The sequence below is a fragment of the Heloderma suspectum genome, chromosome 7, assembly GCF_057233095.1.
Source record: "Heloderma suspectum isolate Gila_16-S chromosome 7, 16-S_ref, whole genome shotgun sequence".
NCBI classification, from domain to species: Eukaryota; Metazoa; Chordata; class Lepidosauria; order Squamata; family Helodermatidae; genus Heloderma; species Heloderma suspectum.
The window spans coordinates 65,455,638-65,481,599 of NC_139464.1; the positions used below are offsets into that span (position 1 = coordinate 65,455,638).

Here is a 25,962-nt window from a genome sequence, read left to right on the forward strand (position 1 = left end):
GCCTGCAACGTGAAGACGAGCCTCCTCTTTCTCTCGTGTCACGAAGGTATTGAGGGTGGCGGTGGCGGTGGGGAGGGGGACCCATAGCAGCGCCTTCCCGGCCCCCATCCGTCCATCCACGAACCGACAGGTAAAACCCGCTGGACGTAGGGAGCCGCGGCTCGACCCCGCAGGGCGCGCCGCCCGCTGCGCGCTTTGTTGGGGAGGGGGGCGCGCAGGCTGCTTGTGTCGCTAGCCGAGCCCCTATGTCTCCTGTGGCGCTTTCGCGCCAGAAGGTGGACGAATGGCACCTCTGCTGCACGCCTCGCTTTTGTTCAGATAACTTGCCCGAAAGAATTCGGAGAGAGAGCAGGGCGTGAGCAGGCTTGACGAAGGTGACTGCTGAGGGCCGTCAAGGAGAAGCGGCGTTATTTCGGCTTCAGCCGCGCCGGTATTGGAGGGGGTGGGGGCGTTTAGAAGAGTCCAGATCATCGCGGGCGGAGTGGTGGTGGAGAAGCGGGAGGAGATGGAGGAGGAGGGAAAGAAGCCATCTGAGAACGAGGGAGGCAAAGGCGGCTTGGAAGGAGCGTGGGGAGAGGGGCTCGCTCTGAATTTTGCCCAGGAAGGCGCTGGAAGGCGCGCCAGGGGCTTTGCGCCAGGGCCGTCTGCCGCGCGACTTGATCGTGGCTGGTGGCCGTGCTCCCGAGATGAACTTAGACGGGGAGCTGAAGGGCTCCGATTCAGAGGGCAGCCGGAAGGGATGGGGTAAGGGGGGAATTTTGTGGGAGGGAAAGAGCCCGGAAAAGGGAAACGAAGGCGCCGACACGGAAAGGTCTTTCTGAGGATCACGATCACGGCTGCAAGGAGGAATCGGACCCCAACGAATGTGTGCAGGTCGGGAAGCTCCCCCCCCCACCCCCCCCAGCGGGGATCAGCAGCAGGGAGCGAAAGGCTCCCGGAGCGGTGATCCCTCAACAGAGTTGCCGAGTCTCCGCCTCTCCTCGAAAGGCTTCGTCCCCTTTTCCAGAGGACGCGATGGGCGCAGCAGCCGGCTTCGACCCCACCCCGTTGCCTCCCTGCCACCTCCGCCCCTGCCGGCTTCCTTGGCAATCCAGGATTTCCGTCCAACGGGCGGCCTAAAAATAACCCCCTTGCACACTGTCGTGTCTCCTCTCCTCCTCCTTCTCGTCCGCAGTCATGTCTGAGCCGCAGAGATGGGGAAGCTCGAGGATAACGAGAGGGTGATCCTCAACGTCGGGGGCACCAGGCACGAGACCTACCGGAGCACCCTGAAGACGCTGCCGGGGACCCGCCTGGCCCTGCTCGCCTGCCAGGCCCAAGGCGAGTCCCCTGGCGGCGGCGCCGGGGAGGAGCAGCGCCACCAGCCGCCGCCCCTGCCCGCCCCGCCGCCGCCGCCGCCGCCCGCCCCGAACCCGGGCCCCAACCCCGGCGGCGGCCTCCTGGACGGCGTGGGCGGGAGCAGCTGGAGCCCGCGCGGCGATGGCGGCGGCGGCGCCGCGCGTGGCGGGAGCGGCGCGTGCTGCGAGTTCTTCTTCGACCGGCACCCGGGCGTCTTCGCCTACGTGCTCAACTACTACCGCACGGGCAAGCTGCACTGCCCCGCCGACGTGTGCGGGCCGCTCTTCGAGGAGGAGCTGGCCTTCTGGGGCATCGACGAGACCGACGTGGAGCCCTGCTGCTGGATGACCTACCGGCAGCACCGCGACGCCGAGGAGGCGCTCGACATCTTCGAGGCGCCCGACCTCATCACGGGCGAGCCGCCCGTCGACCCCGACGACGAGCTGGCCGCCAAGCGCCTGGGCATCGAGGACGTGGGCGCGGTGGGCGCCTCCTCGTCCTCCTCGGCCAACGGCTCCCCGCTCGACGGCAAGGGCGGCCGGTGGAAGAGGCTCCAGCGGCGCATGTGGGCGCTCTTCGAGGACCCCTACTCTTCCCGCGCCGCCAGGGTAAGGCTGCCTGCCTCTCTGCCGCCCCAAACCGTCCTGCGGGAGGAAAGGGGGGAGAGAAGCCAGTCCAGCCCGCACTTCCTGGAGAGTGAGCCCGGCTGAACTCAGTGGGGCCTGCTTCTGAGTAGACGTGCCTGGTTACGCTGTGAACGTTGCTGCTTATATTCCCGTAGCACTGTTAATTTTCTGAAAGGGGCACTGCCTACTCCGAAGTAAGTCTCATTGCGTTTAGTGGGTCTGGCTCACAACTAAAGGTGCATGGGACTGCAGCAGTAATGTTTTTACTTGGCTCACGACTATTTGAGATACCTTCATACTGGGGAACGGGGGCTGATAATGAGGACTAAAACAGATGTGGCACCGGCCACAGGTAAGGAAGGTGCTTACCCATGTACATGTTTCAGGTGAATTCCCCCCCCCCCATGTTAAAAAGACCTTGCCATGTGTGTTGGCCTGTTTGTATATAGAGTTAGAACACTAGTGGTTAGTGGCGTCCTAAACAGTTGAACTGCTGGTATGCTAGCATCACACAACAATGGGCCAGTGGGCATGAGAAGTGACAAGTACACATGGGAAATTGATGGACATAAGTTCTTTACCCATAGGCAGTGTCATATCTGTCCTGATTTGCTGATGGCCTCTCGGTGCTCTGTAGATACTGTGAGATGTGAACCCATGCCTTCCTCTTGGCAGCCCAGTTCACTGTTAACCACATTAAACTGACTTGATGATAGCCTTGTGTGGAAAAATGGCAGGGGAAGGGGGATGGAGCTGCTTAACTCTTTCGCTTCATGCCTTTTCGCATTTAGTATTGCTCCTCTGCTAAGCTACTTTACATCCCACAGAAAAAATGGTATTTTATAAATACTGCCTTTCATCATGTGACTGAAACTTATATGTTACTACAGTATTGTTCGTATGTACAAGAAGTGTATAGTATACTCATGAAGGAAGAAAGATAAATAGAATATAAAACAAACATGTTGTTCTTAAAGAACCAATACTTTTACATCTCTGGCCCTATTCAGGCATATTCCTGAATAGGGTACATGAATATGAGTAAGAGGGATGGGCCCCTGAACACCCCCTCCCTGTGCAACATCCCTAAGCTCCCTGTGTTGAGCAGGGAATTCTGTAGGGGTTTCTACTTGCATTTCTTGAACACAAGCAGAAGCTTCCTGTGGCTGGGAAACCTACTTTATCAGGGTTCCTGACTGTGTAAACAAGAACTGACCGCAGACCTTTCTGCTCACCATGGGGACGTCGGGACATTGGGGGCGGGTTTGGCAAATGTAAGAATGTTGGGGTGGGCATGGCACACATCCCTCTTACTAGATAGTATTCAGGCATAACGCCTGAATAGTCTTGTGGTGAATATCACTATATATGGATGTGAATAATATGGATGTACTGTACTGCATCTTAATGGCTCATACAGTTATGTGTCATATTGTAAGACTACTTGTCTTTTGAACATGGCTGAAGAAGAAGAAGAATGCATACAACTCTTTAAAGACTACATATATGTTTGTTCTTCACTTTATCAGTGTTTATCTTTGAAATTGTGGTCTTCAGAATACCAAGGACTTGTTTCTGTGAATGTAAACTTGTCTGATGTTACCTCTCACTGGAAAACCTCATATTAGTAGGGTTTGTCCATTTATATTATGTTGGTGTTTCTGTTGGATAGCTCATTCTTAGTTCTCAAACTTTGCAAATGGGCCCAATCATGGTTGGTGTGGGGGTGCAGTGAAATGGATAGTGTTGGATTTGGACTGGTGAAATGAAGGTTCAGATACTTCAAATATCTTCTCAGCCACAAAGTTCATTACTTAGTGAGTGGCCTTGTGGCAGTCATTATTTCTTAGCCTACCCTATCTCACAGGATTGTTGCAAGGATAGAAAGCGTAAAAAAGTGCATAAACACTGTTCTGAGCTCCTTGGAGGAGAGATAGGATACAAATGTAGTAAATAACACTTTTCTTTTTATATTGTATTCAGATATTATTATTAGCTGCCTTGAGCACCTAGTATGAAAAAGCAGGGTATAAAATAAACACATCAGTAGTTCAGATGAATGAAATAAGAATTGTAAGGGGCTTTTTGCATTAAGGTCCCAATCCATAACCCAGATTCATCAGATACCCTCTTACCTAGGTGTAAGCCCAGTTGAACATAGTGGCTTTTACTATTGGCTAAAGGTCCATAGGACTGGACTGCTAGAAGACTTCTGTCATTTAAACTGACCTTGTTCCACGCACTTTAATGACATGGAGTCACCTTATATCCAAGTATTCTAGTTAAACTGAACTGAGGGTCACAGAAGTTCAATACAAACGTATAATGAAAGGAAATGCTAAAAAACAAAAATGGACTGTGATAGCTCTATCGAAGGCAGGAGTGGGCAACACGCCGCCCACATCCTCTGGTGCAGCTGTTGAGATTTATGGCAGCAAAAATAAAAATAGTGGTTTGCCACCAAATTTCAGTGTCAAACCTCTATGGAGTCTTTAAAAGGGCAAATTAAGCTTGAAAACCACTTAATCCTTTATGTGTGAGTGCCAGTCTTCTGTGTAGATTAGAAGATTTTTCTGCATAGGCACTCTTATAAAAAGATAGTCTCCGTGGGCTATTTTGTGCCTTACCGTTGACTATTTCTTGATTGCTGGACAGTCATGTGGTAATCAGGATGATAAAAAACCCAACAGCTACCCAATCAATTATGACCTCACCAGCAGTTAAGTCTAGATTCGCTATGCTGGCTGGGGGATTAAGGGAGGTGTAGTCCCAACACATCTGGGGGTACAAGGTTGGGAAAGGCAGATCTAGACACTACTTGCCCCTGTGTGATGGAATCTTTAGTTCTTGATTCACACGGGTAGCCGTTTGTGTGTCAGAAATCTAGTTTGAAGACATATCCTTACAGAATGTAGCGGCGTCCTTAAAATTGTAGGAGTTAGGTCAGAAGGAGACTTTGGTGCAGTTCTCTTTACTCTTACCTAGATGCTCATTTTCATGTGTGTTGAGAGCAAGTGATATCCCTGGGGTGCTGACTAAAGTTGATAAAAATGGCCTTTGTTTCTATTCTGTTTTCGTTTCTAGATTCCCAGAGGACACAAGTGTAATGTTAATCATAAATACACTTACTAGAGAGTAAATACCATTGAACTCAGATTAACTTACTTCTGAGTAAACATGCTTACAAGTGCTGCGACAGAAAGTTGCTCTTGATTTTTCTCTTGTCTTTAGATAAGTCCTTGATTTCACAAGGTGATTTGTGATTGAATGCAAAACCAAAAGGAGTATGTGATTATATTAAGTAGATGGGAATTCTGGCCTGTTTTATTCTCTGCTTTTGATGTGACCTTGGGCTTTCTTGTAAGTTTCTTCTTTCAGTAGTCCTTTAGATAGATACATCCTCTGATCTCCCTTATTTACTGCCTAACACTTAGCCCAGATGGTAGGCATTTTCTCATTAAGACATGCATGGGATATTGTTGTGGGAGGGGAGGACAGAAGGGAGCACCCCCCTTATGAGTCTGCTGAATCACATGGGAAATGCTCAGGCCAACATTATACATTGCTGGAGACAGATGATACTAGCATGGTATCTGTGATCTAGTGACTTGCCTCAGACAGAGATTTAAATGTTCTCCAAGCCATGTGGAGCCCCCAGCATGGGTGTGATTTTCATTGGCAGCCCAGCAACTAACAGTGATTGAAGTGGGCCACTGCTCACTGCACTCAGACAAAGTCCAGTGTGAAGAACACTACTTTTAGAAGGAATATATGGTTACACTTCCATTTTTTTTAATCCTTCCACCTGCACTGTTTTCCTGTTGAAAATTGCTGTCCAGTGCTACAGATACCAGCATGGTGTGTGTGTGTGTGTGTGTGTGTGGCAATTTTGGGCAATTATTTAACCTCCCCCACTCCCATCCTGCAGGAGGGACCCATGGCTGCTCTTGTTAATAAGTGGCTGAGCGTAACCATGTGCTTTAATGCACATGCTTAACGTAATATATGGTTTGGCTCTTGGATAGCTATGGACTGGACTGCAGTGTTTAGTTGATTGGTGTGATATTTTGATTTCTTAAAAAGATGACCCTGGTTAATTGATTTCATAAAAAGATGCCCCCAGCAGATTTTTAAAAAATGTATTAATTATTTTTAATACACATAGCTTTAAAAACATGCTGTCTTAGAGGTATTTGTCCTTCAGTCATACACAAGAAGGAACACCTTTTCGAAGATGGTGCCTGATGGAACAGGTGTGTCATCTAAACAGCAAAGGGAATGTGTGTTCTTTGCATGTGAATCTTGTTTTATTCATACGCAGATTTACGCAGACTAAGTTGGAAATTCTTAGTACAGTTGATGTTGTTGTTGTTCAGTCGTTCAGTCATGTCCGACTCTTCGTGACCCCATGGACCATAGCAGGCCAGGCCTTCCTGTCCTCCGCTCTCTCCCGGAATGTGCTCAAGTTCATATTCATTGCATCGGTGATGCTATCTAGCCATCTCATCCTCTGCCGTCCCCTTCTCCTTTTGCCTTCGATCTTTCCCAGCATCAGGGTCTTTTCCAGTGAGTTTTCTCTTCTCATTAGGTGGCCAAAATATTTGAGCTTCAGCTTCAGTATCTGTCCTTCCAATGAGCACTCAGGGTTGATTTCCTTTAGGATGGACTGATTTGACCTTGCAGTCCAGGGGACTCGTAAGAGTCTTCTCCAGCACCACAGTTCGAAAGCATCAATTCTTTGGCGCTCGGCCTTCCTTATAGTCCAGCTCTCACAGCCATACGTTACTACTGGGAAAACCATAGCTATGATTATATGGACCTTTGTAAGCAAGGTGATGTCTCTGCTTCTTACCGTGCTGTCTAGGTTTGCCATAGCTTTTCTCCCAAAGAGCAAGTGTCTTTTCATTTCATGGCTACAGTCACCGTCTGCGGTGATCTTGGAGCCCAAGAAAATAAAATCTGTCACTGCTTCCATTTCTTCCCCTTCTATATGCCAGGAAGTGATAGAGCCAGATGCCATGATCTTCGTTTTTTTAATGTTGAGTTTCAAACCAGCTTTTGCACTCTCTACTTTCACCCTCAATAAGAGGCTCTTTAGATCCTCTTGGCTTTCTGCCATTAGGGTGGTATCGTCTATGTATCTGAGGTTGTTGATAATTCTCCCGGCAATCTTAATTCCAACCTGTGATTCATCCAACCTGGCGTTTCTCATGATGTACTCTGCATATAAATTAAATAAGCAGGGTGACAATATACAGCCTTGTCGTACTCCTTTCCCAATTTTGAACCAATCGGTTGTTCCATGTCTGGTTCTTACTGTTGCTTCTTGACCCTTGTACAGGTTTCTCAGGAGACAGGTAAGGTGGTCTGGTACTCCCATCTCTTTAAGGATTTGCCAGAGTTTGTTGTGATCCACACAATCAAAGGCTTTAGCATAGTCAATGAAGCAGTTGTGAAGATGTTTTTCTGGCATTCTCTTGCTTTCTCCATGATCCAGTGAATGTTGGCAATTTGATCTCTAGTTCCTCTGCCTCTTCGAAACCCAGCTTGTACTTCCGGTAGTTCTCGGTTCACATACTGCTGAAACCTAGCTTGTAGGATTTTGAGCATCACCTTGCTGGCATGTGAAATGAGCGCAATTGTACAGTAGTTTGAACACTCTTTGGCATTGCCCTTCTTTGGAATTGGAATGTAAACTGATCTTTTCCAGTCTTGTGGCCACTGTTGAGTGTTCCAAATTTGTTGGCATATTGAGTGCAGCACTTTAACAGCATCATCTTTTAGGATTTTAAATAGCTCAGCTGGAATACTGTCATCTCTGCTAGCTTTGTTGTTACTAATGCTTCCTAAGACCCACTTGACTTCACTCTCTAGGATGTCCGGCTCAAGTTCAGTGACCGTACTATCATGGCTGTCAGGGACATTAAGATCTTTCCTGTATAGTTCCTCTGTGTATTCTTTCCACCTCTTCTTAATCTCATCTGCTTCTGTTAGGTCCCTGCCTTCTTTGTCCTTTATCATGCCCGTCTTTGCACAAAATGTTCCCTTGAGATCTCCGATTTTCTTGAAAAGATCTCTAGTCTTTCCCATTCTATTGTTTTCCTCGATTTCTTTGCATTGTTCATTTAAGAAGGCCTTCTTGTCTCTCCTTGCTATTCTCTGGAAATCTGCATTATTTTGGGTATATCTTCCCCTTTCTCCCTTGCTTTTCGCTTCCCTTCTTTTCTCAGCTACTTGTAAAGCCTCATCAGACAGCCACTTGGCTTTCTTGCATTTCTTTTTCTTTGGGATGGATTGAGTTGCTGCCTCCTGAGCAGTGTTACGGACCTCCATCCATAGTTCCTCAGGCACTCTGTCTGTCAGGTCTAATCCCTTAAATCTATTCCTCACTTCCACGGTATATTAATAAGTGATATGATTTAGGTCATACCTGAGTGGTTTAGTGGTTTTCCCTATGTTCTTCAATTTAAGCCGAAATTTTGCAATAAGAAGCTCATGATCTGAGTGAGCCACAGTCAGCTCCAGATCTTGTTTTTACTGACCGTATAGAGCTTCTCCATCTTTGGCTGCAAAGGACATAATCAATCTGATTTCTATATTGACCATCTGGTGATGTCCATGTGTAGAGTCGCCTCCTGTGCTGTTGGAAAAGAGTGTTTGCTATGATCAGCGTGTTCTCTTGGGAAACTCTATTAGCCTTTGTCCTGCTTCATTTTGTACACCAAGGCCATACTTCCCTGTTATCCCAGTTATTTCTTGACTTCCTACTTTAGCATTCCAATATCCTATGATGAAAAGGACGTCTTTTTTTGGTGTTAGTTCTAGAAATGTTGTAGGTCTTCATAGAACCGATCAACCTCAGCTTCTTCGGCCTCAGTGGTTGGGGCATAGACTTGAATTATTGTGATGTTGAATGGTTTGCCTTGGATTCGTACTGAGATCGTTCTATCGTTTTTGAGATTGTACCCCAGTACTGTTTTTCCCACCCTTTTGTTGACTATGAGTGCTACTCCATTTCTTCTAAGGGATTCTTGCCCACAGTAGTAGATATAATGGTCACCTGAATTAAATTTGCCCATGCTTGTCCATTTGAGTTCGCTGATTCCCAAGATGTCGATGTTCAATTTTGCCATCTCATGTTTGACCACCTCCAGCTGACCTTGATTCATTGATCTTACATTCCAGGTTCCTAAACAATATTGTTCTTTACAGCATCGGACTTGCTTTTTCACCACCAGACACATCCACAGCTGAGAGTCCTTTCGGCTTTGGCCCAGCCGCTTCACTCTTTGTGGCGCTACTTGGAAATACCCTCTGCTCTTCCCCAGTAGTACATTGGACACCTTCCGACCTGAGGGGTTCACCTTCTGGCATCATATCTTTTAGCCTTGTGATACGTTCCATGGGGTTTTCTTGGCAAGAATACTGGAGTGGGTTGCCATTTCCTTCTCTAGTGGACCACATTTTGTCAGAACTCTCCACCATGACCTGTCCATCTTGGGTGGCCCTGCACGGCATAGCTTATGGTGTCACTGAGTTATGTAAGCCCCTTCGCCACAACAAGGCAGTGATCCATGAAGGGGTTAGTACAGTTACTAGGGAATGAACCTCACTGAAATCAGTAGGATAATCCTGTAATCAGAAGTGTGGTGTTAATTAATAAAATTTAAAAGTCATCCATGTAATTAACTAAAATTGGGTGACAGGTCTGTTATTGGGTGTTATCTATGTTATAAAGTATAGGGTACCACTGTGATCCACACTGGGGACCAGACACATATATATTGGGAGTAATACAAAGCAGTTGTCAGAGTGAAACATTTCTTACTGATTCTTCTCACCCCCCCCCCCGCCCCCGCCACCAACAAATTTTGGGAAAACATCTCCCAAATATTACCCCTCAAATCTCAAATATTATACCTGCAGGGAAATTTTACCCTGAAGTGGTGGTTCTGAAGAGCTGCTAGCATAATCCTTGAGTGCAGGAGAAGCCTAGTATGAGAAATAGGTTAGTAGAGGGAGGGAGCAATCCTATGGCCGCTATACAGCGGCTAGATGGCCATAGGATATCCCGTTTTCCGGGTACCGACCTCAGAGCCTGTGCTCCGAGGTCTGTTCCCAGAAAATGGACCTCCCTGCAATTCCGCGCTGCCTCTGAGGCAGCGCAGCACAACCATCCTCCGCGCTCGCAAGAGGAGGGCGGAGAGGCTGGAAAGGGGCATGGTGGGGGTGTTCCGGGGCGGGGAGATCATAGCTGCCTCTATGACACATCCAAAGTGTTGTACAGCATTCTCCTTCCCTGCTCCATGCTCCTGTGGCTAGACAGCTGCAATCGGCTATCTAGCAGAAAAAGCAGGACAGGAGAAGCGCGGAGGGAATGATCCCCTCTGTGCTTCTCCTGCCCTGCTTTGGATAGGCGGTTGCCTCTGAGTTCGGAGGCGGCCGCCTATCTAGATAGGATTGCACCCTAAATCTAGTCTTACTTATTGTGTTCCAAGTCCTCTGTCACTTTAGTCAATGGACAAAATAGAATGTTAGTTTTCCGTTCTGCAAATTAGAGAAAGTATTTCACAGTGGGAGAGAGCAGATTATTAGAATAAATTAGATAATGAGGAATTTACATCCATTTGGGATGTAAATAAAGTCCTTGAGAGTTTAACAGCTTCCTGAACTTAGGGGAGTTTGATTGTCTCAGGTAAACCTCTTTAAAATATATTGATAACTATATGGGCCATAATTCATCAAATTTTAAAGATTTTCAGTTTTATCACTATTGATTTTTCACATGGCTTTAGTTAAAGGATCTTCATCTCTAGCTCTGTTGGATAGGTAGCACAACATATAAAAGAACTTTTTTGTTATAATACACAAGATCTCCAGATATCACTATATGAAGGCAGTTTGATCTCAATGGATCATCTATCTAACTAGGTGTGGGTGAAGTGTGGGCAATTTCTACAGAAAAAAGCAGGAGCGCTTGTTAATTTTAGGCATTCTGTGAGTCATATTGTTGATTCATGTTTATCAAGGACATTTGTTTTCAAATAGCATAAAAATGGCCCAGGGAATGTTCATGTTCAGTCAACTTTGTAACACTTAAAAGTATTCTTGCTTCTGAAGGCATCTTTTCCTTCCCAAACTGTATTTATTCATTTTACAAAGTTATAAAAGTCTTTTATTTGTGGGTTCCTCGTGTAGCTATACTGTTCACTACATCATATATAACTGAAAGTATTCTAAGTGCAGGCAGAAACTCAATAACAAGTGCTTAAGCCAGTGATCTTCACTGTGGTTCAAGCAAGAGCCATTTTGGCTTCAGGCACTACCACTGAAGCCACTTGAGGGTCTTTCCTGGGCCGTGTTGGTGGGGGGCTCTCCTCTTCCCCTCCAGGTAAGCAGTGATGTTGTGCACTAGTCTCATCTGAAGGCCTTTTCGGACCTCTGCTCCCCATCCCTGTCCATGTTGTCCAAGCAAGGCCTCTTTGGTCAATCACCAACTCACCATGCAGGCAGATTTGGACCCTTTGGACTCTTCCCCTACCTCAGCAAATTGGCTGGTTGCTCCTATATTCTCCTCTCCCCACCCCTGCAGCCAACTTACAGCTGACGAGCGGCAGGTCTCCTGACCCCCCACCCCTGAAGCCTCTTCCTGTAGCCCAGATTGCAGAAGGCAGCACACTGCTAAAGCAAACAACAAGGAATAGCTAGAAATCCCCTGCTGAGAGTGAGCGGCTACCGCAGAAAGAGGTAAACAAAGGCAGAGAGCTGCAGTTGAGGTGATTGGGAGCTGCCAATGGCCCTCACGCCTTGGAGTGAAGAGCGCTGGCTTAAGCAAACATTTTCATTATCTGTACACATGATACTTCATGACATTAGCCTCAGTTGGGTCACCTTAATGGATCTAGGTCCTGTTGTGGGTTAGTGAGATAACTGAGATTAGCAAATGCCTCAGCCTCAGAATATTTGCCAAGCCTCAGAATTTGCGTAGGTTTTCTGTCCTCATATAAAATAAATGTAACACATTCACATCTGGCTTATGGCAGCCTTTTATGGCATCCATTTAAACAGTTTTCTTACAGTTTGGCGTATCTAAATACACCAGTACCCCCCACTCCCCAGTGGAATGTACTTTTCTAGATGGCTATATGCTTGTTATATGTGGGGGTGTGGGGGAAAGAAAAAATGCTGTTGAAAGCAGAGCTTTCACAACCACATCATTCTATGGGAGCAAGCGCAATATACCAGATCGATCTCGCCAAGGCATAGTTGTTTTGCATCGGTAAATATAACTGTGTAAAGAGCAGGTAAATGTTTGTTTTTAAAGAAAAACCCTAAGTATAAGTTATTACTACTCTTTCTACATAACAAAAACATGATCTGCTTGCACCAAGGGACAGTGCCCATACACAGAGATCTTTATAGGACTCCGTAGAACCCTGTTTTCCCCTCCACATATTCACATAGGTGCAACAAAGTGTTAGGAGGAATGGAAGATCACGTATCTCCATTTAGCCATCTCTCTCTGTGTCTTGCGAGTGACTTGTGCTTTAGCTGCATGGGACTGAGGGAGGCATCCACAGACCTCCCTTTCCCCCCTACCATCCTGTTATGTGACCTGCCTGTGTGCACAACGTAGATGGATGGAGGGAAGAAAATGGATCTCTGTTGAGTCCCATTGGCATCCCCTCCCTTGGTGTGAGTGGATATTGATGGCACAAACACCTTCTGTCCGAAAATGGTTCTTAAACTGTCTCAAGGAAATAAACAGGACATCTTTGCCATTATGGTAAAAGAAGCTTGCCTTACTTCTTTAGAAAACAAGATATTAGCATAAACAATCAACTTCCTGCCATGCTATTTGAAAATGATTGCTCCTTAGGGACCATTTGTTACATAAAAGAGAAGCAAAAGGGCTTTAAAAAAATGATAAAGCATGATAATATAGCACGTTTGTTGACAGTTCTATCTGTTTTGTCCATGTTTTCCAAGGGTGGTATAAGTCAAAACTGAAGAGAATCGCAGTAGTTGACTGCTGGAATGCTCCTGCAGTAGTTTGAGAGCATGGCAGTTGGAGGGTTGGCTGGCACCTGTTGCTTAATAAGTTTAGGAATGCAAGAAAAATCAACTCAGTTATCCTAACACTTCAAAGGTATATGTTTGAACTGATATGTGAAAAAGGTAAAATAAAGATTTCTTCCTGCCCAGCATCTGCATTCCCCCCTCTAGAGCTGCACTGTCTAGTGCTCCTCTTGTTTCCATGGAAACAGGTCAGCATCTGCCTTCTTGTTTTCATTGAGTACGGCATCCCTTTGCCATTTCTAAATCTTAAACAACATTTTTCCATTGCTTTGACATAAACGTCATGTAGATGATCTGTACCATCATTTCAAATGATGGTTGTGCGTGAATGTATGTGCATATGTCAGGATTCAGCTATGGTGGAATAATCCAGAGAAATGCCTCAGTCGTGATTCAGTCATAGTTTGCATTAGTGAAGCAGGGAGAAGAAGTTGTCTGGAAATTGTTATGCTCACATATACAGCTACTGATAAATAAAATGTGGGCTTCCTTTTCATTTGGAAAGCCCCACCAACAACATTATGTTTTTCTTTCTTTATGGTTAAACAGAGAGGCCATTCTCACATATTTCAACACTTGTTTATACTTAAATACTTTTAAATACATAATTTCAAAAATCCTCTCTGGGAGTGGAGTCCCTGTGAAACGAAGGGCCACAATAAAAATGTCTGAGATAATTCTTCTTTTGACTCTGGTGCCATAGATCTCAGTATTGCATCATCTAGTAATGACGGGATACAGTAAAGGCAAAGTGATGAGAGGGACTAGAAAAACCCCTTGTGCTTTGTTGCTCAGGTCCAGGGAACGTACTGCTAGAACCTACAATTTTGTATATTTTTCCATCCTTGATAACCAGCACACTGAAAACACTGTTTAGAGAATAACCTGCCATTTTCCAGTTTCTTCACAACTAGCATAGCAGAGGTCAAGGGTGTGCACAGTAAGGAGTTAATCCAGAACAGAATCTTTCTCCTAAAACAACCAAAGAAAACACTGCTTTGTAGCAGCTCTATCTTCCCACCCTCATTTTTGTGTGTAATTCCGAGAGCCTGAGGTATTTGAGGGGCTGCACATTACACTATCTCAAATGTATTGTTTGGATGGCTCTCTGCACAGATGGTAGGCAGAACTAACACAGAGCCCACAGCTGATGCAGTGTGAGGTAAGGCTATATCTGTTTTGATGGATGATTTGCAAAGTGAATAGCTATTAGAGATGCTGGCACCGTTTGGATATTGCCACCAGAAGAATGTTGCTAATACAATAGGATAACTAAAGGAATTTCAAACACTCTGAATTGCAATCTTTTCCTTTCCTTTTGTTGAAATGATGTGGTAGTGGGAAGGCAGTTAGTGTACAGAAAGTATGAAAAGCTACACTTGTATAGTAATATAGTATAGAAAGACAAAACTATCTGTATTTTTGAGGGAGAGAGACACTTTTGAAAAAAAAAACTATAGCAGGGGTGGGCAACATGTGGACCTTCAGATGTTTTGGCCTGCAACTCCATGTTGGCTTGGGCTGATAGGAGTTGTACGACAAAATATCTGGAAGGCCACAAGATGCCCGTCCTTAACCTATAGTAATGAAAAAGAAAAAATGATATAGTTTGTGTGGTAGCCAAATTATCTATCTCTCCATTGTTACTCCATGTTTCTCCAATTCTTGCTGTAGGGATGCCTGAAATACTCCACAATCAATATTTCTCTGTCTTTGGTTTTCCTGCTGGTAGGTGAATTCAGTCTCTGTTCTTATCATTGACACAGCCTTCTGCAGTCAACAGGGATTCCTTTCCAATCTTGCAACGCTACTGTTTTGCTTTTGAGGATTCATATTGGGAGTGCTTGGGATTCCTAAGTACTTTTCTTGGTATCTTGTTCTTATGGAGAGCCAGTGTGGTATAGTGGTGAGAGTGTTGGACTGGGAGTCAGGAAATCTGGGTTCTAGTCCCCACTCGGCCATGGAAGCTCACTGGGTGACTTTGGGCCAGTCACAGACTCTCAGCCCAACCCACCTCACAGGGTTGTTGTTGTGAGGATAAAATGGAGGAGGAGGATTATGTACGCCGCCTTGGGTTCCTTAGGGAGAAAAAGAGGCGGGATATAAATGAAATGAATGAATGAATGAATGAATGAATGGAGTGTGGCAATAAGAAAAAGCACGTAATGTGTTTTAATTGTAGAATTTGGTAGCATCTCTAGCTATGATAGATGCACACACAGGAAGATGCATGTTATGTGCATGGTAAAATTATAATTTCTTAGTTAAAGTTCCATCTTCCTGCCCCAGGCCAGTACGATTGATGCCTCTTCCCCTGTTTGCATGATGGGCTTCCTTCTAGGAGTTGGACTCGATGGTCTTATAGGCACCTTCCAACCCTACTATTCTATGATTCTATAAAACTATTATCTGGTCCTAGAGGTAGCTAGGAGTAGGGTGTGCTATCTAAGACTTAAAACTCCATGTTTAGACTGGAGTTATTTCTGCTTCCTGGTAAGGTGGATTTTACAGCAAGAGATACCTATGATGTGAACTGATGGAGGCCAGAAAGCTGTCCTGAGAACCATTTTCAGTTTGTAGAAGGATATGAAAAATGAGATGTATGGCCACACTAGCAATTTTATGACTAGAGCACATAGAATTGCCTTTGGTTGTACCTGGTGGGTTTCAGCCAAACGGTGTGCTTAAAACAGATAATTCTTATGACAGGCTTAGGCACATGTGTGTGATAACTATTTTTTTTCCACTCCCATGCCTTATTGAAGTCAGGCACTGTAAGGTTCTTGTTAGACACGTGCGAGTTCATCTGTGGGGAGGATCATATGAAGGAGGAAGAGCATGAGTTTAGCCAATGGAGGCTGGTAGCTCTGATGTCAGTGGGGTGCTGAATCTGCTCTGGGTTTCAGTCAGAACCAGTCAGAACTCTTAACACACCTTGGATTGCTCCTTTTGAGTTCTGACTGAAACCCAGAGCAGATTTACTGCCCCACTGACATCAGAGCCACCAGCCTCCACTGAGTTTAGGGCAGCATTCCCCAATCTGGTGCTCTCTAGGTGTTTTAGACTTCAACTTCCTTCATTCCCAGCCAGCTTTGCCAATGGTCAGGAATGCTGGGAGTTATAGTTATAGTGGAGGGTACCAAGTTGGGAAAGGCTGCTTAAGGGCTACAAAACGTTCAGTATAGGCTACTCAACTCAACTCAAATACTGTGGATGGTCTGGGAAAGGAGACAGCCATCAACCACCACTTGTAAAGGCCACCACTTAATTTTCATTGGGTATCTGTTTGCTTAGTTAGGGCTTCTTCACACGGAGCTTTTACCCTGCTATTGACATTGCTCACTCATGGAAGTCCGCGGGGCCCTTTAGATGACGTCATGAACCTGCAGGGCATCTCCTGCGCTAAATGACCTTTATTCCATTTTTAAATAGACTGGAGATAATGAGCTATCAAATTACCCCACTTGTGTTCCTCTTGAGTTCACTCCATGATAAAGGAAAAGCCTCAAGAAGAGGAGCTAGATCAATGAAACATGTGGGCGACTTGGAGAAGGAGGGGGGAAGGGGAGAGGGGAAAGGAAGCACCTGCAAAGGGAGTCCGCTGTGATCCTGCATTTAAAAAGAAGTCGAACGCCCCCTTTTAAATGTGGGATTTTAGGCTGGTGTAGAGATGCTCTTTTCTGCCAACCTAGCAGTTCGAAAGCAAGGAATTGCAAGTAGATAAATAGGTGCCGCTTCGGCGGGAAAGGCAACAGCGTTCCGTGCACCTCGGTGTTCAGTCATGCCGGCCACATGACCACGGAAGCGTCTTCGGACAGCGCTGGCTCTTCGGCTTAGAAACGGGGATGAGCACCGCACCCTAGAGTCGGACATGACTGGTTGGGGACACCTTTACCTTTTTAGAGATGCTCTTAGTCTGCCATGGGTCCTGCAGTGGCTGGTGAGGTAGTACAATGGGTAGGAAGAGGCTGTTACTGTTGAGCAGTAACTAAGGTGGAGGAGAGCTCTCATACCATTTCTGGTGTGACATGAGAGGCAGAGGTATTGGCAGGTGGTGGTTGGAGTTGGCATCATGCCAGTCTGCTAGCACTTGGGCACTCCTAGCCAGTCAGCATCCATACACCTGCACATGCTGACTCCAGGCACCTGCTGTCTCCACTGCTTGTTCACATGTCCCATCGGTAAGGACATGGGATCTCCCCTCCCCCTTGGTCACTGCTCAGTAGCAACAGCATCTTCCTACCCCCTTTTCTCTATCATACCACCTCACCAGTGGCTGTTTCTTAACAGATGATAAAGGGATGCCATTGATTTCATAGGGAAAGCCATTACATTCTGGCTGTTTGTATTAGCAGTCTGTGAAAAATGGGAGTCTACACTTTCAACCTGACGAGGTTAGACAGGCTGCAAGACACCCTTTGTTCTATATTTGAGATGTAAAGGTGCCACCACTCACACAATTAATACTAATGCTTAGCCTGAACACATCACAATCGGGGCTTATGGTGTGTAGCTATGGAGATGGACAGGGCCCTTTTCCAGAGCTTTCTTTAATCTTAAAATCATGGTAGGATGCACGAAGTAGTCTAGGCATGAATAAGACTGACCTCAGGCTAGGCAAAAGAACAAAATCAACTCCATTTTCTAGTTCGGTATATTTATTCAAGAAACAAGGAGATAAGTTCAGAAATGGTCACTTGCTTTTAAAACAAAACATAACATGGAATTAACTAGCTAAGACTTAACTATCAGGAACTTAGAATAACACACCTTATTACTGGGGGTGGGGGGGCACCTAGGATTTTGCAGTGTGGTTTAGTCTTTAGTCTTTATCAGCTGCTTGGATACAGAGGAAGATTTAACAGACAAAGGTATTTGTATAGGTGGCAGAAACTCCCATAGGTTAGAAATTCAAACTAACTAATCAGTAGCCTGAACTATTGATTTTGCATCCTGCAGGTGATTCGTGGATAGCTTGTCAAGGGATGAGACATGGGGATAAAGGGGAAGAATCAGTCTCGGATGTCTAGAAATACAGGTTTTGGTACCTATAGGCCAAATGCCCACATATAGGTCATGTCTGGACATGGGTTCTTGTTAGGGATGTGTTGAAGAAGAAAGGATGGGGGAAGATTGGGTTTTTAAAAATTGTTTAGCTTATCTAAAGGCCAAACTGTACATTACATGGGAGGTCTGTGATTGGATCTCTGAACATTTAAAAATAACAACTTCAAAACAGCTTTGTGTGATTTTGGATCAAGATAAGTGATCCAAAAGAGATACGTAATCCTTCCCCTGCTGTGGTCTTTCCCCAGTTTGAACCCTCTTTTTATGAGTTTCCTTTTAGCTCCACTGTAGCGGGGGAAAGATAAGCATAGTACAGGTAGATGTTTCCCCCAGCAGGGCTTCATAGGAGCATAGGAACCTGCCTCATACCAGGTCAGTTTATTTGTCCATTTAGTCCACTATTGCCTACTCTGACTCATAGCAGTTCTCCAAGATCTTTCCTATCGCATGTTCCTGTTACTGGGCCCTCTCCCGTGTAATGGCAGTATTAGGATTGTAGTATTACAAGGGGATGAGCTCTTCTGCATGCAAAGCATGTGCTCTTCCACTGAGATATTGTCTTTCCTAGTTTTGGAGGGGTGAATTTTGATCAGGGAAATGGCATGGAAGGTGTATGCCCCGGCCATGAGCTTCCAAGATTTAGGAGTACCAAGAAAGTGATAAGTCAGGTCCAGGTTTGCTTCCAAGGAGATTTTTATTGAGTACTTACAGCGCACAGGCGTACCCAATGGTTGGATCAGACAAAGCTCTGAACAAAAAGCTGTGCTGCAAGATAACTTTTATATCATACATGTTGTTCAGGCATAGCAGATAGAGTTTATCTACAACTTTCCCAGCATAGCCTAGCAGTGCTAGGTAACATATTTGGCAGAAGCAAGACTATCATAATTTTCTCAGCATAGACACCTGTAGCTTAAGATAAACATAGTTTTACTCTCTGGCGCATCCTAGGCTCTGATAAGATAAACGGTACCAGAGCTCGTTAGCTCTGGAATGTGCTGAAGAGGCACTACACCAGCCTTTGACTCATCTTGTGAGCCAAGACGCCCAACTGCAAGGAATTGCAACTAATAAGCAAAAGCAGAGAGCTTTATGGATCGCTAAGCATCTCTAGAACTATGGTTAGCTTGCTTACAGGCCTAGGGGTCTACAGAAGGAAAGGTTTAACATCCCCCCCAATGCGCGCGCACGCGCATGCACACACACACACACACACACACACACCACTGCTCCGCTCAGAATCTGAGCCTACCAGAGATTTGTTTTTTTGTCAGAATATCCAGTCAGGATATCTCCTGTATAATGTGTAGTTTGGCTCATGAGTAGCAGAAGTTCCTTGAAGACACTGGATATGTGACATATCAAAGCTTACTATGAATAGTTGGAAGGAACAATGTCCAGATATAAAGCAGTCTCTGCAAATGTTCTGCTGCTCCATTTAACTAGTTATTAGTTAGTTTTACTAATTCTGATATAACATGATGCAGAGAACTGTCTGTATAAAATGTCTTTTGATTCAGTCCATATGTCAGAGATTTTTTTTTATTAATCATTCTAATTAAGCTAAAATACTTCCTTCATAATGCAAAAGTCAATTACCTGGTTTGTTGTTGTTGTTGTTCAGTCGTGTCCGACTCTTCGTGACCCCATGGACCATAGCACGCCAGGCCTTCCTGTCCTGCGCTCTCTCCCGGAGCGTGCTCAAGTTCATATTCATTGCTTCGGTGATGCTATCTAGCCATCTCATCCTCTGTCGTCCCCTTCTCCTTTTGCCTTCAGTCTTTACTTAATTAATTAATCTGCAGATTAATTTAGGGTGCAATCCTGTGCATGTTTAGACAGAAAAAAGTCCCACAAGTCCCAGTATTTCCTAGCTAGTCATGCTGGCTGGAGAATGCTCAAAGTTGTAGGACATTTTTCTGTCTAAACATCAGCCTTAGTGAATTGGCACAAAAGCACATGACTCTCACAAAACAGAAATCTCTACTCAACTATATCCATTCTTCTCTGTATAGACTAATAGCAGTAGTTCTTCTAATGCCACTGAGTCTTATACCAAGACACTGATTTTTTATTGTCTTTTCATCAGAATAATAGATGTTTGCTGTTTGGTTTCCTAAAAAAAGAAGCTGCAAATTCAATGTCAATAAATTAAAGCTAGCATTTAAAAATACTGAGCCAGTTTTAAGCTGTACTTTTTGAAGTATAGTAAAATTATTCATGTTATGACTATACAGATATTGGAAACAAATGTTTCAGGAACACTTTAATTGAAATATAGCTATTCAGCTTAATAGATCTATGGCCAATCTAGCTGCTGATATGCAGGAAAAGGGTGATTCGGATTGGCAACAGCTTATAGGTGACTAGAATATTCAGTCAGATCTGTTCTGTAACTACTTGGGATATGAATCCTATTTTGGGAAATGCTTGAGGCCGTGGCTCAGTCAGATTCTTTTCTCCCTTAACTTCCAGCTCGGGACTCAGCCAGCACCTTGAGGAGCTGGCTCAGTCTGCTTTGCTTCTCCCTCACCATTCTCAGTTGTAGTCTTTTCTTCATGCAGAGAGAGGCAGAGCATCCATTCTGTGCCTCTCTGTGCATGAAGAAAGGGAAAGGGGTGGTGGTGGAAGATGTCAGGGGAAGGGGTTTTGGGGTAGGTGGGTAACACATTCCATAGTTTAACTGTGGAAAGGAACATTTCCTTTTGTCTGGCCTGAATCTCACACCACTCAGCTTCATTGGATAATTCAAGGTTCTAGTATTATAAGAGAAGGAGAAAAAAATCCACCCTATCCACTTTATCCACACCATGCACAATTTGCCAGCTCTAAAATATCTTTTTGAAGTGAGGTGACCAGAACTGTACACTATTTAAAGTGTTGTTTTACCATAGATTCATATAAAGACATTATCATATTGGCAGTTTTTTTTTTAACTCCTTTCCTAATTAATTTCCCTTTTTCACAACCTCCACACACTGGATTGACATTTTCATTGACCTATCCATCACATCCTTTTGCTGGTATTAACCATCAGACCCTTAACTGCTCAGATCCCATCAGTGTATATGTTAGACTTTGATTCTTTACCCCAATCTGTATCACTTTACACTTACTTATGGTGGTCATTGTGAATGTGCTATTTGATGCCCATTTTTGCAGTTTGGGCAGATCTGTTTGAAGCTCTTCTCAATCCCTTTTGTTTTAACCACTCTAAATAATTAGGTGCCATCAGCAAACTTGGCCACTTCACTGCTTACCCTTAACTCCAGATGATTTATGAAAAAGTTAAAAAGTAGTGATCCCAACTCAGATCCTTGGGGGAACTCACTGTTTATGTCCCTCTGTTGTGAGAATTGATGATTCATACCCTTTGCTCTCTGTTATTTAACAAGTTACTGATCTGTAAGAGAACCTCTTCTCTTATCCCACAACTGCTAAGCTTACCCAGGTGTCTTTGGTGAGAGACTTTGTCACAAGACTTGAATGTCCAAGTAAACAGTGTCTACCAGATCACCCCTATCCACATGCTTGTTGACACTCTCAAAGAACTCTAAATATTTAGTGAGACAGGACTTAACTGTGTAGCAGCCGTGTTGAGTTGTCTTCAGCAGGACCTGTCCTTCTATTTGCTTCATAATTTTATGTTTAATAATGCTTTTCACCAATTTATCCTGTAATTTCCTGGATTCCATTGTAAAGATAAGTGTTACATAGGCCACTGTCCTGTTGTCTGGTACAGAGGCCAATGTTAGGGATATGTTAAATATTTTTGTTAGAAGATCAGCAATTTCAAATTTGAGTTCTTTAAGAACTCTCAGATGGATACCATCTGAACTTGTTTGTTATCCGTTTGTTGATGCCTAGAACGTAATCTTTTATCACCACTATTTGCCTTAGTTCTTCGTGCTTCCTTCCTGAAAGTATCAGTTCAGGCCTGGCTATCTCCGTTACTTCTTTTGCAGTGAAGACGGACACAAAGAAGTCATTTAGTTATCTGCAATCTCCTTATCCGCCTTTAGGACCCCTTTAACTCCCTTGTTATCCAATGGTCTAGCCACCTCCCTAAGCAGTTTCCTGCTTCTAATGTATTTAAATAGCTTTTTCTTCTTGGTTTTAATCATACTAACAAGTGCTCCTCAAACTGTGCTTTCATTTCTTTTATGCAAGTTTGTGTTCCTTTTTGTTCTCATTTGGGCAACACTTCAATTTTCTGAAGGAAGCCTTGTTTCCTCTAACTGCTTCCTTGATACTGTTTATTAACCATACTGATGATCTCGTCAACTTGGTGTTACTTTCCTGATGTGTGATATATATTCTAGTGAGGTTCTATTATTGTGGCTCTGAGTAACTCCAAGCATTCTGGAGAGCTCTGACCCGTTTGACTTTCCCTTTCAACTTCCTTTTTACCAGTTCCCTCAGTTTTGAGAAGTTTCCACTTTTGAAGTCAAATGTGACTGTGTTGGGCTTCCTTAGCAATTTTCTGCAGACCAACTCTTCTAGGGCACAGGGAGCAATCCTGTGGTCCCTAGAAAGCATCTGAGGGGTCATAGGATAGTTCAGATTCCCTGATCTTAGGTCAGAGACAGTGATTCTTGGAATCGGAGATCCAATCTCCTTCCCCTTTGCAGCTGGTGCAGAAAGAATCATGCTGGCTGCCTTCCAAGGTTGGGAATTCGATCTTGAAGAGGGGGAAAAGGGGATGCTTTGGTGGCCAGAGAGGGGAGAAGAGTGGAGAGGTGAGGATACAAGCTATCCTGAAGCCTCTCCAGACTCCTTTCCTCCCCCTCCGAAAAGCTCCAGTTAGATGGGCAAAAAAGCCCATCTAGCAAAATATGCAAGGCAGAAGGACAGAGAGGCAAAGAACATCTCCGCTGGTCCTCCCGCTTGGCATAGGATGATTGTAAGCCTCTTGAGTTTGAGGATTGTGCCCTTAGGGTATCTAGAAATTTTACTTCATTGTCATGACTGGAACACCTGCTGCAAGGTGGGCAAAGGAGGGAGAAAGTTGTCAGTTTCATCACTACTCATTACAATCTTTACATATAATTCCCTATATTGCTGGAAGATGTTTCACATTGACTGCTATTTTTTTTTTTGTCTGAGCAGCGTGCATAACAGTTTGTCCATCCAGCAGACCTACAGACAGACAGACAGACAGACAGACAGACTATATATATATATATATATATATATATATATATATATATTTGGATAGAATCAGGCATAGAATACTTGCCTGCACCGGCATCACAACTACCCGTGTTCGTAATCAAACATGGCTGACTGCCACAGCATTCCTAATGACTTTATTTTGTTTGGAGGGTTTTTTTCTTAAGCAGTGTTAAAATGGGGTTCATATTATTTATTTTATTTATTTATTATTAAATTTATTAATTGCCCATCTGGCTGGTCACCCAGCCACTCTGGGCGATGTACAGCGTACAATAAAACAGTTTAAAGCAATAAAATTCTACAGTAAAAACATTTTCTAAAATACCCTAACCCACCCCAAATGCCTGCCTGAACAACCATGTTTTTAATGCATGACGGAAGCTCATTAAAGAGGGGGCATGGCGGAGTTCCCTAGGGAGGGAGTTCCACAGAGTAGGAGCCACCACAGAAAAGGCCCTCTCCCTTGTTCCCACCAGTCTAGCTGTCCTGGCTGATGGGACAGAGATCCGAGGCTGATCTTGTTAAGCGGCCTGTCTGGTGTTGCTGGAGGCGCTCCTTAAGATAGGCTGGGCTGGAACCATATCGGGTTTTAAAGGTCAAAACCAACACCTTGAATTTGGCCCAGAAAACAACTGGTAACCAGTGCAACTCCTTCAGCACTGGAGTGATGTGATCTCACCGGCGGCTGCCTTTAATCAGGCCAGCTGCCGCGTTCTGTACCAGCTGCAGCTTCTGAACCATCTTCAAGGGTAACCCCACGTAGAGCGCATTACAGTAGTCTAAACAAGAGGAGACCAGGGCATGTACTACCGATGGGAGCAGATGGTCGGGAAGGAAGGGGCGCAGCTGCCATATCAGATGGAGTTGATACAGCGCTGTCCGGCTCACAGCTGACACCTGAGCCTCCATGGACAGCTGGGAGTCCAAAATGACCCCCAGGCTGCAGACCTGGTCTTTCAAGGGTAGCTGTACCCCATTCAACACCAGGTCAACATCCCCCAGCCTCCTCTTGTCTCCCACTAAAAGTACCTCAGTCTTGTCAGTGTTCAGCTTCAGCTTATTCCTCCCCATCCAGCCACTCACCATCTCCAGACATTTGGACAGGGATTCTACGGCCAACCTTGGTGAAGATTTGAACGAGAGGTAGAGCTGTGTGTCATCCGCATATTGATGACACCGCACTCCAAACCTCCTGATGATAGCCCCCAGTGGCTTCACATAGATGTTAAACAGCATCGGGGAGAGGATGGAACCCTGTGGCACCCCACAAGTGAGTGGCCACGGGTCTGAAACCTCCTCTCCCAGTGCTACCCTCTGGTACCTGCCGGAGAGGAAGGACTGGAACCACCGCAATACAGTGTCTCCAATGCCCAACCCCTCCAGGCGGTCCAGGACGATACCATGGTCAACGGTATCAAAAGCCGCTGAGAGGTCGAGGAGAACAAGGAAGGAGCATTCACCCCTATCCAGAGCCCTCCTCATATCATCTACCAAGGTGACCAAGGCCGTTTCTGTCCCATGCCCAAGCCTGAAGCCCGACTGAAATGGGTCTAGATAATCAGTTTCTTCCAAGTGTGCCTTCAACTGCATCGCCACCACCTGCTCAATCACCTTGCCCAAAAATGGCAGATTTGAGACTGGGCGAAAGTTGTTCAGAACTTGAGGATCCAAGGAGGACTTCTTTAAGAGCGGTCTTATCACTGCCTCCTTGAGTGCTGATGGCATCACTCCCTCCTCAAGGGAGGCATTCACCACCTCCCTGATCCACACTCAGTCTCTCTTTGCAGCCCATAATGAGCCAAGATGGGCAAGGATCAAGTAAGCAGCTGGTCGGCCGAACAGATGAAAGCACCTTGTCCACTTCATCAGGAGGAAGAAGCTGGAACCGATCCCACAAAACCGGTTTGCCACAAGCCTCCTCTTGCTCACTAACTGTATCCACAGCATGCAGAGTAACACACCTAATCTGATCAATTTTATCTGAAAAGTGCCTTGCCAAGGCCTCACAGGAGGCCTTAGAATGCTTCAGTGATTCCGGAGCCACAGGACCGACCAGGCTCCGGACCACTTGGAACAGCCTCCTGGGACAGCACTCTGCAGACATGATAGAGGCAGCATAATATTCCTTTTTTGCTGCCTTCACCGCCACGTGATAGGCTGAAGATATAGCTCTAGCCCATGTCTGATCATCTTTGGAGCGAGACTTCCGCAACCAGCGCTCTGGCTGTCTCACCTCCTGTTTCAGAGCTCGTAACCACGGATTGAACCATGGTGCAGTCCGAGCCCTGTTCAGGGGGAGAGGGCGTTTCGGTCTGATCTAATGCCCCAGTGATTGCGGCATTCCAGCCACCCACCAGGGTATCGACCGAGTGGCCGTTGTCGTGCCCCAGAGAATCCCCAGGCGTGTTCAGGAATCCATTCGGATCCATAAGACGCCTGGGGCAGACCATTTTAATGGGTCCTCCAACCCTGCAGAGGGGTTGTGGAACCGAGAAGTCCAACGTCACCAGATAGTGATCTGACCATGACAAGGGGGTGGTGGATATACCCCCGACTTCCAGATCACTCCCCGCTTCTCCAGAAACAAACACAAGGTCTAGTGCATGACTGGCTACATGGGGGGGCCCAGTTAGAATATGGTGCAGCTCCCAGGAAGCCATGGTCTCCATGAAGTCCC

The 25,962-nt window shown here is 45.4% G+C and overlaps 1 protein-coding gene across 2 annotated transcripts in view; it reads left to right on the forward strand.

The window, feature by feature from the left end:
• Window positions 1–1,193: 1,193 nt before the first annotated feature.
• KCNC2 (potassium voltage-gated channel subfamily C member 2) overlaps window positions 1,194–25,962 on the forward strand; it is a 132,938-nt gene continuing 108,169 nt past the window's right edge. For both annotated transcript variants that reach the window (XM_084811800.1, XM_084811801.1), the window contains exon 1: window positions 1,194–1,946. In XM_084811800.1, coding sequence (XP_084667926.1) covers window positions 1,194–1,946 — 753 coding nt within the window. The remainder of the gene's footprint in view (window positions 1,947–25,962) is intronic.